At 35.3% G+C, this 10,424-nt stretch overlaps 1 protein-coding gene across 6 annotated transcripts; it reads left to right on the forward strand.

The window, feature by feature from the left end:
- Nucleotides 1-2,435: 2,435 nt before the first annotated feature.
- LOC112784417 (trans-Golgi network-localized SYP41-interacting protein 1) lies at nucleotides 2,436-10,171 on the forward strand. 6 transcript variants are annotated; one of them, XM_025827608.3, is made up of 9 exons: nucleotides 2,436-2,957; nucleotides 3,055-3,198; nucleotides 3,322-3,543; nucleotides 3,645-6,671; nucleotides 7,019-8,180; nucleotides 8,285-8,943; nucleotides 9,185-9,335; nucleotides 9,414-9,495; nucleotides 9,692-10,171. In XM_025827608.3, exons 2-9 carry the CDS (start codon nucleotides 3,103-3,105, stop codon nucleotides 9,792-9,794), a joined length of 5,502 nt encoding a protein of 1,833 aa, XP_025683393.1. In that variant the 5' UTR covers nucleotides 2,436-2,957; nucleotides 3,055-3,102; the 3' UTR covers nucleotides 9,795-10,171. The 6 variants fall into 6 exon arrangements, with proteins under 6 accessions (XP_025683393.1, XP_025683394.1, XP_025683391.1 ...); XM_025827609.3 differs by having other exon boundaries at nucleotides 2,522-2,957; nucleotides 3,079-3,198; XM_025827606.3 differs by having other exon boundaries at nucleotides 2,570-2,957; nucleotides 3,079-3,198; nucleotides 3,319-3,543.
- The last annotated feature ends 253 nt before the right edge of the window (nucleotides 10,172-10,424 follow it).

Consider the following 10,424-nt stretch of genomic DNA (forward strand, 5'->3'; position numbering starts at 1 on the left):
AACTGATAGCCTAAGGTTGCTAATGCAGGAATGTTCTCCTAACTGATAGCCTGTTTCTTGCCATGATGCCAAGATATCCTAACTGACATGGGATCGCCCATGATGATAATTGTGCCTAACTGACACAGTAAAGAAACTATATTCGGGGTTCGCTTCGAGTAATGTCGGGTTGCGGGTAGACAACCAACGCATGAGCTCATGGCCTGCTTATGACAGACATGCATCATATTGTTTGCGTATTTACATTTGATTGTGTTTTGCTTGTGTGTTTAATTGGGTCTCTGATACTATTAGGTTATGTATTAAAGTGAATAAAAATTAATGTTGTGAATGAATTTTGTTTTAAGTTCAGAAATTTTAAAGAAAACAATTAATTGTCAAAAGTAAAATTAAAAAGTATTTTCAAAAGCTTGATAAAAAAAAGTTTTACTGAGAAAGTCAATTATTCGCATTTTGTTCGTTACTTTTACGACATTCACCTTCCCTACTGAGAACATGTGAGGACGACGTTCTCTCCCCTCTACAAATTTTTCTTTCAGCAACAGGTTCAGAAATCCTTGGTGTGGAGCCGCAACTAAACATCAGAGCTTTATGTACATATGTATCCGTATCTTCTGTACTTGGTTTAGCCTTGGATTTTTCCCTCACCATTTTTTGTCTTTGATTTTTAGAGGGGTAGGACTTGTATTTGAGAATCTTGGCATATGTCTATGTATATAACGATATGTGATTGTGTATGTATATGTATCATTTTGGCTAAGTGGTTAAAAGCAAAGACTTTTCGTTTTCTTGATTAAAATTCTAGTTCGTATTCGTAAAAACTCGATATTAAATAAATATAATATGAAATTAAAGGAGTAAAAGTAGGTGACGCTCGAACTTTTAGCGCGATCATGAGGTGCTAAAAGTTAGGGTGTTACAACCACCACTATGAAACTCTTCATATTTGCGCGTCGTAAATAGTCATAGTTAAATACGGTCTTTCATTTAAGATTAATTTGGTCATTTAATTTGAATTGGGCAATTAGAGTTTCATGAATTAGGGATAAAGCAGAAACGGGATTAAAACTCTTAAGAGATGCCACGTTGGATTTCTGTCTGCTACATCACCAAGTTCCGTTTAACAGAGAAGGATTTTCTTTATGGTTGGACAAATTTGTAACGTTTTTAAAAATTTTGTGGATATAATTGTCATTAAAAAATATTAGGATTATTATTGTCAGCGTTTTACAAATTCGGGAACATAATTAGTAATTTACTCTAAACTTTATTTATCAAACGAATCTTTTTATAATAACTAGTGAATTAATAACAATACATGAATATGTTTATTCAATTTTTTAATTTGTTATATTTTTAAAATAATTAATGTGAAATTAGTTAAAATAATAAATTTTAAAATTTTATAACTAATCATTTTGAGTTCAACACTTTTATTCTAAAGAGAAAAATAAGAAATAAGAGAAATAAAATTATGAGTAAAAAACCAAAAAGATAAAATTAATCAAGTATATTCCATGAATAGGGAGTGGTGGTAGTGGAGTGAAATTTGTGACAATGATAATAATAATAAGGGTTAAGTACGATTTTGGTTTTTAAGGTATATGTTGAAAATTTTTTTTGTCTTCAACATTTTTTTACATACAAAATCGTCCTTAAGGTTCAACGTAAAAGTTACGTTAAACCTTAAGGACGATTTTGTATGCAAAAAAAGGTTAAGGCCGAAAAAAATTTTCGTCCTATATTTTAAAAACCAAAATCATACTTAATCCTAATAATAAGAAAGGATGAGGAGATGATAGTGATATTAGAGGTACATGAGATGGATGAGAGGAGAATGCATAATGCATTATATTAAAAAAAAATTGCTCACTAACATTTGTTTGTTAAAAAAAGTAACTAAAAAATATGATTAAAATCTATAAAAAAAATTAGGAATAAAATTGATACAAATTAAATATTCTGAGATAATTTTAAAATATTTTGATATTTTAGAAATAAAAAGTAATATACCTTAAAAAGAATTCAAATACATTGTTATTGTTTAATTAAATATTTATATAAAAGATTTCCATTAAAAATATATACAAATTAAATTGGGAGTCTATTCCAGATATGAATACTATGTTGATTTAAAATAAAATAACTATCTAACACAAATTACCATAGTATATTTCTTAATCAAAATTATCCAAATACATTAATATAAAATATATTATGTCAAGAACCCCAGTCATCCAATCGTCATTTTTGTCTAGTTTCTGATTGGAGAGAATAAATAAGTGAATAAAATATGCAGTCAAAGTTCCCAAAAATAACAAACATGGAAAATATTTATTTCGAAAGAATTATTCTGACCAAAATAATAATAATAATAATAATAATAATAATAATAATAATAATAATAAAAGGAGAGGATAGGAATGGAGTCTCCTAAGTTTGACCAATTAACTCAACACGAAGTGGCGTCTGAGCTCATCGAAACACTGTCGTTTTAAGTATTAAAAACCGCAAACACAGCAAAATAACGTCGTTTGCGTATGAAAAGAGGGAAAGAAAGGTCAACGACGAGTCTCAAAGCGTTGCCATTTATGATTTACCTTTTGCAACATATTCAGGATCTGCAGTGATTACTTAATCCAATTACCCAAACTATAATAACGCCTTCTCGCCTTCCTTGAGAAAAAAAAAAAGGGAAAAAAAAAGAAGAAAAGAAAAGAAAAAGAAAAAGAAAGAAGAATTATTATATATTTCTCCTTTTATTTTATTTTATTTACAATCCAAATTTCGCCCTCATAACAAAACAGCAGAAGTGAATATTATTTTTTCCAGTTTGCTTGGCTCTGAGCCTCGGACTCGGATTCATTAATCACTCTTCCGGAGCCCAAAATCAATAAATCATATCCAATTTCGCATTAGGGTTTTCAAATATAGTTTTTCATTTGTTTTACTCTCAGGTTCGTTTGCTTTGACTTTAGATTTGTATTGGTTCATTATTGAGATTTTGATTCTAGTGCATTTTTGTTGGGGAAAATAAAGAAATTAAAATTGCAGATCCCAATCTTGTTTTGCTGGTAGGCTGTTAGATGCTGAGTGATTGAAATGTCGGAAGCTGATTCGGATTCAGGTTCCAATAACGGGCACGACCATGCACCAAATGGGGATTCTGAATCTACCACTTCGGTTGCAATTAATCAGGTAAATTGGAAATTAGCTGAGCTAAACCGAAAAATGGGTCAATGACAAGTTTTTTATTCTTCAATTCTGAATAAAATGGGTCAATGCCATGTTTTGATCTTTTAATTATTGTGAGTGAAGCAGGGTGGTGCCAATGATGGGGAAGATGGAATGTTTGTTGATTGCTCTGATGAGCTTATCACAATGGATAGTAAGCCAAGTGATAATAGCAACGAAGAAGGCGCTGCTGGGGACAATGATAACGGAGAAGAGGTGAATCAAGTTGTGCATCAAGAGGGTCATTTTGGTGAGTTGGGCTCGGCAGGTGAGGTGGAGCAGCTGCGTCGTTCGCTGGAGCTGCAGCAGGTGTGTTATGATATTTGGACTTGTTTTGGGTAGCTGTGATGAGACTTCGAATTGGTTGATAATTGTCTCTGTGCGTGTTTCTTTCTTTTCGTGTGGTGCAGGAAGAAAGAGAAGCCATTGCACAGGGGGTGATTGATCTTCATTTGCAGCTGAAGGCTTTGAGTTCTCCCAAGTCAGTGCAGTATGAAGGTGAGGATGGAGTTCGCGAGGTGGTGGATGTTCCATTGAAGGAGATGATAAAAGAATCTTTGGAGTTAGTGAAAACTGCTTCGGAGGATTGGCCCAAAGTTTCCAACGATAGTTTGCAAGTTTCAACAGAAGCTCAGCTTGAGAAGGATCATAATATTGAGATTGCATTGGATAAGATGATATCCTCTCTTGGAGCAGTTATTGATCCGTGGCAATTATCAGATCATTCTGTAAGTGGGAAAATAGTTTATATCGAGGAAGGAACTACACTTTTGATTGAGAAGTACAATCAGATTCTTTCTGAAATTTATCAACTCGGGCAATCTTTCTCTGAGGTTGGCTTAGAGCAAGAACATGGGAACATACTTCTTGATGCACGTGGTGGGTTACTGCATTTCAAACGAAAGGAATCAGAATTTGTTGAAAAACTGGCTCATTTAGAAGATGAAAACCGAAAACTTGTTGAAGAGCTTGAGAAGGAAAGGGTGATGATAGGGGAACTAAACTCTGAACTTGGAAATACGAAAGCAGAACTTGAGCAGGAAAAGATTAAATGTGCTAATACCAAAGAGAAGCTAAGTATGGCTGTGACGAAAGGAAAGGCATTGGTACAGCAGCGAGACACTCTAAAGACATCGCTGGCTGAAAAATCCAGTGAGCTGGCTGAAAAATCCAGTGAGCTGGCTGAAAAATCCAGTGAGCTGGAGAAATGTTTAACTGAGTTACAGGAGAAGTCCCTTGCACTAGAAGCTGCTGAATTTATTAAGGAGGAGTTGGCTCGAAGAGATAGTGTGGTTGAATCCCTACAGAACTCATTACTACAAAATAGTACCATTTTTGAACAAGTAGAAGAAATCTTGTCGCATGTAGAACTTGATCGGCATGAAATATCTGATGTGACAGAGAAAGTTAGATGGCTCGTGGATGACAGAAATGTGCTTAAGGATGCTGTTCAGGAGTTACACAAATTGAAAGATACTCTGTCTCTAGTGGACCTACCAGAACATGTCTCATCATCTGATTTGGGATCTCAAATGAATTGGCTGAGGGATTCTTTTCATATGGCTAGGGATGATAATCGTGTTTTGCAGGAAGAAATTTCTAAAATAAATCAAGCATCCTCTAACCATATTGATCGCTTGAGCATTTCGCTTTTGCTGGAATTACAGGAAAAAGATTACCTTCAGTCAGAATTAACTGATTTGAGGTTCAAATACAAGGAGCTTGTTGGCATGAATCATCATCTTTCCTTGGAGAAGGATCAAATGGTGAAGATGTTGGTTGAGCTTTCTGGGGTAAACCTGGAAGATGAAGGGATTGATAAATCCCCTTCTAGCACTACTATGATAATTGATTTATGCTTTCGCAAATTAAAAGAACTGAATGGTCCTGCCTCTGGCACATCTAATATTGATTCTGAGCTGTTTGAAAGGATTCAGAGTTTCTTATATGTTAGGGACCAAGGTTTAATTCTTTATGAGGACATACTGGAAGAAGAGATGGTAATTCGATCTGATTTGAGTAAGCTATCGAATGAGTTGAAAGTGGCGTCCGAGGAAATTACAGCACTTAAAGAAGAAAGGAGCTCTCTAATGAAAGATCTCGAACGATCAGAAGAGAAGTCGTCCATGCTTAGAGATAAGTTGTCCATGGCAGTTAAGAAAGGAAAGGGGTTGGTTCAAGATAGGGACAATCTAAAAGGTCTTATAAATGAAAAGGACTCGGAAATAGAGCAATTGAGGATTGATTTGCAGAAGCAAGAATCTGCAGTTTCAGAATACATGGATCAGATCAATAGATTGTCCAGTGAAGTGCAAAACATCCCGAAGTTACAGGCTGATCTTCTGGAAATGGAAAGGGAAAGGAATCAGTTTGAGCAGCTCTTGACAAAGAGCCAAAACATGTTACAAAGAGTGATGGAATATATTGATGGTATTGCTCTTTCAGTTGATCCAGTCTTTGATGAACCTGTGGAAAAGGTAAAATGGTTTGCTGGTTATGTCAGTGAATGCCAAGATGCTAAAGTACATGCAGAACAAGAGTTGCAAATTGCAAAGGAGGAAGCCACTATACTGGAAACCAAATTAGCAGAAGCCCAAGAAAATATAAAATCCCTTGAACGGGGATTATCTTCATTAGAGGAGAGTGTTTCTCAACTTGCTGAGCAAAAGAAAGAGTTAGAACATGAAAAATCAAGAGTTGGGGTGGAGTTAGAGAAGTTTAAAGAAAATGTTGCTGATGCTTGTAGCACTACTCGGTCACTTGAAGATGCCTTATCGCAGGCAGAAAAAGATATATCTGTTCTTTCCAGTGAAAAGGAGCAGGCTCAAGCTGGTAGAGTTGCTGCAGAGACGGAGTTAGAGAGAGTTAAAGATGAAACAATGCAGAAGACAGCCGAACTAGCAGAGGCCAGCAGGACCATAAAAGATCTGGAAGATAAACTATCTCAGGTTCAGACTAATGTCAATTTATTGACTGAAAAATATAATGCTGATCAAGCTGTCAAGACTGATATGGAAAATGAACTGAAGAAGTTGCAAGATGAAGCTGCGAATCATGCTAGAAAATTGGTAGATGCCTCTGATACTATAAGATCACTGGAAGATGAATTAGTAAAGGCACAAGATAATGTTTCTTCTTTAGAGGATGCAAATAAAATGGCTAAAGAGGAGATATCGTCTCTTGGTTTTAAGTTAAAGTCATGCATGGATGAGTTAGCTGGAAGGAGTGGCAGCTTGGAGAACAAGTCTGTAGAGCTCATTGGAATCATTAGTGATCTTCAGGTGCTTATGAAAAACAATATTCTATTTCCCAGAGTCAAACGATGTTTTGAGAGCAAATTTGAGACCCTGAAGAATATGGATCATGTGCTGAATAAAATAAGAGGTCATATTGTTTCCATGGCTGCTAAGGATCTTGAAGGACACCCTATGAAGGAGGTAATATTGTTTATGTCCTCTTTTACTCTATATTAATTCTTCATGCTGGGAACATTTAATAATCAATACATATCTATGCCACCCGAGTCTTCTGAAAATTAAGAAATATTTATCCATATATAATATTACTGGAAAATTTAATGGTGTTAATTAATAATTCTTTGAAATGTGTACTCACTAGAAAATTAGATGGGGATTTTGAGATCAAGTCTCTCTCTCTCTCTCTCTCTCTCTCTCTCTCTCTCTCTCTCTCTCTCTCTCTCTCTCTCTCTCTCTCTCTCTGTTATTCTGTTCTTTATATTTCATTTATTGTATAGCATTATCATAATACAAGATGTTTGCTCCAGGAAAATCTGCATATGAGAGAAGAATTACTGGATAGCCTTGAAAATTTTGATGTTGAACTGGATAACAGAGAGATGAATGGCGCTGATATTGACACCGTAGTTTCATCATTTTCAACAATTGTGAAAGGATTTCAGTTGAGAAACAAACACATTGCAGAAAAGTTTGATGAACTTTCTAATTCCATTGATGAGTTTACTTCCCCTCTCCATGAAAAGCTGCTGGATACAGAAACCAAAATAATGACTGTTGTTGAGAACATGCAAACTATGAAAGAAAAAGAAAATACTATCGAGAAGTTACTGGAAGAAAAGGACAATATTATTTCCTCTTTGGAGAATGATATTGGTGTGTTGCTTTCTGCATGCACTGATGCTACTGGTGAACTCCAGTTTGAAGTTGACAAGAGTCTTCAGCAACTGGGCTCTATATCTGAGGTTGAAAATTTAAATCATGAAACCGATGAGCAAGCAGAGCATCATAAGGACAGAATATATGCCGAAGCCTCACAAAAGTTGAAAAATGCTTCTAGAAAAGCCCGAACTTTGATTAGACATTTTGAAAATCAAAGTGAGCATGTAGCTGTAGCCATTGAAAATTTGCAGATTAAGCTGAAAGAAACAACAGCTGCTTTTGAAAGGACCCTAGATGAAAGAGACGCAAACACTGCAAGAATTGAAGGTTTGCAGATTGAATTGAAAGAAATAAAAGATTCTCTTGAAAGGGCCACAAATGAAAGAGATGCAAACGCTGCAAAAATTGAAGCTTTAGAGAATAAGTTGAAAGAAACAACAGCTACTTTCGAGATGCTCAAAGATGAAAGAGGCTTAAAAACTTCAATTATTGAAGATTTGCAGAATAAATTGAATGAAACAACAGCCGCATTTGAAAACACTGCAGAAGAAAGAACCGTAAATGCTGCGAAAATTGGAGATTTGCAGAATAAATTGAAAGAAACAACAGCTGCTTTTGAAATGGCCATAGATGAAAGAGACATAAACAGAAACAGAGTTTTGCAACTAGAGTCTGATGTTCAAGAACTGCGAAGTTCTTGCAATGAGCTTAGGAATAATTTAGAGGGTCATCATGCCCTAGAAGAAAAGTTAAAGGAAAAAGAGGCAGAGATTTTATCACTGAACAGTACTTTGTCAGCAAAAGAAAAAGGTAAGAAACATATTGAAATAACTTTTCTTGATCGAATTATTTTGGATTTAATTTAACTTGTAAATGTTGATTTACTTTGTTTATATCTTAATTTCTTTTTCCAGTTGCAGAAAGATCCCTTCTTTCAGCATCCCAGGTGAGAGATCTATTTGACAAGGTAGATGGTGTTGAAATCCCTATTTTAGAGTCTGAAGAAAATTATGGTGAGCTTCATACTTCAGCCCCTGCAAAGAAGCTCTTCCACATTGTTGATAGCGTTACTAAGTTGCGCAATCAAATAGACTCCTTGTATCATGATAAAGAAGAGCTTCAATCATCTCTCGAAACTAAGGATCTTGAAATTAAGAATCTGAAGGAGGAAGTCAAACAGCTCAATAGAAATTGGGAAGACTCGAAAATGGCCAAGAATGATTTGTCCGACATCACCTTCGCTTTAGAAAAAGTTTTGGATATTTTGGGTGCTGGTGATTGGGTTGTGGATAGAAAATCAACAGGTTTGAAGGAATTAATATCGGCATTAGAAAAGCATATCAGGGCCATTCTTTTAGAATCTGAAAATTCGAGGTCGAAAGTGCAGGAACTTGGTATTAAGTTGGTAGGAAGTCAGAAGTTTATTGATGAATTAACAACTAAGGTTAAATTACTTGAAGGTTCGCGCAAAGATAAGACTTCTCATCCAGAGGCTGTCCAGCAAAGGAGCTTATTCGACGCATCCTCATCCTCACTAGTTGCTGGGTCTGAGATAACCGAAGTTGAAGAAGCGGTAAATTTTAGCATATTTTTGCATGCCTAAGTTTGTACATGATGCAATATCTGTGCCTCCTTTCCTCTGTGGTCTGCTTTGATAACTATTCTTAGTTCAATGTTTAATTGTAATGTTTGGGTTATGGCTTTTGCTGGCATAAGATTAGATGGTTCTGATGTTATTTTATTTGCTTATTTATTTATTTTGAAATATATATCCTCTGGCCGGTAAAAGTAAAAAAGTTTGCTTATCTACACAGGGATTGCTAGGCAACAATGCATTATTTCCAGTCTCTTCCGCTGCTAACGTGCGAAATATGCGAAAAGGATCATCTAGTGACCATCTTGCACTTGAAATCGGTGGGGAATCTGATGCTTTAATTAAGAGCACTGATACTGATGATGACAAAGGTAATCATGAGCTTCTTAGTAATATATGAATTGCTTAAGTTAAAAGCTGGAAGGCCTAATTTCTCTATTACTTTGCAGGTCATGCATTTAGGTCGCTGAACACTTCTGGACTTGTACCAAAACAAGGAAAGCTCATTGCTGATCGTATCGATGGATTCTGGTATGTAACATTTTCTTTTCCCTCTATTTTTACACTTATGGTAAAGTGAGTCATGGTAAAATATGTGGTCTAGATGTTGAATGACAAATTTAATGCCAAATTTGTACACCCATATAACTTTTACTTTTACCTGAACGATTTTCAGTTTTATCACACACTCTTAGACAGGAGTTTATCGCTTTCTTTTTTTGTGCAGGGTATCCGGTGGTCGGATTCTGATGAATCGACCAAGAGCAAGATTAGGACTCATCGGATATCTGCTACTCTTGCATATATGGCTACTGGGGACCATCTTGTAGAACAAAGCTGTTATCAAACCCATCCTTGAAGGGTGCTGCATCTGCAAATTGTAATATTAATATTAATATTATTATCATTATATATAAAGTTGTCCCTCTTGCTTCTACATGGAGCCTAACATGTTTTTCTTCTATAGTTACACCAAATCCCCTATTAGTTTCTCTGCAATCACATTTTAGGGATTCAGAGATTCTAGCCCCCAATGTTTAGGTTGATATTTTTGGTAGCTTACATTTTTTTCCCCCTTTCAAGTTCAACATTGTATTGGCCTAGAATTGTTTCAATAGTAAGGGATGTGGTAGGGTGGCAAATAGCGAATTGAAATTTGTTTCGCTTGTTAGTATAATAAAATTGTAAAATGATTTTTAGTTTTTTACTGAAGTGTGACTCATTTCTATTTCAATAATGAGATCTGCCATACATACAAGTCTTTTTGGTATACAAGTTTATACAAGTTAGCTCAAACCCAACAAAAATGACTTTCAGTTTAGATTGTGTGTAAACATGCGCTTCTTAACTCTTGAATAACGCAAACGGTTCTTTTTCCTCAATCAAAATCGCAACGCTCAACATTCAAACAAGAATCAAAATCTTTCAGAAATCTCTAAAAATCGTCGCGAAAAGTGAAG

Source organism: Arachis hypogaea, chromosome 20 (assembly GCF_003086295.3).
Source record: "Arachis hypogaea cultivar Tifrunner chromosome 20, arahy.Tifrunner.gnm2.J5K5, whole genome shotgun sequence".
NCBI lineage: Eukaryota > Viridiplantae > Streptophyta > Magnoliopsida > Fabales > Fabaceae > Arachis > Arachis hypogaea.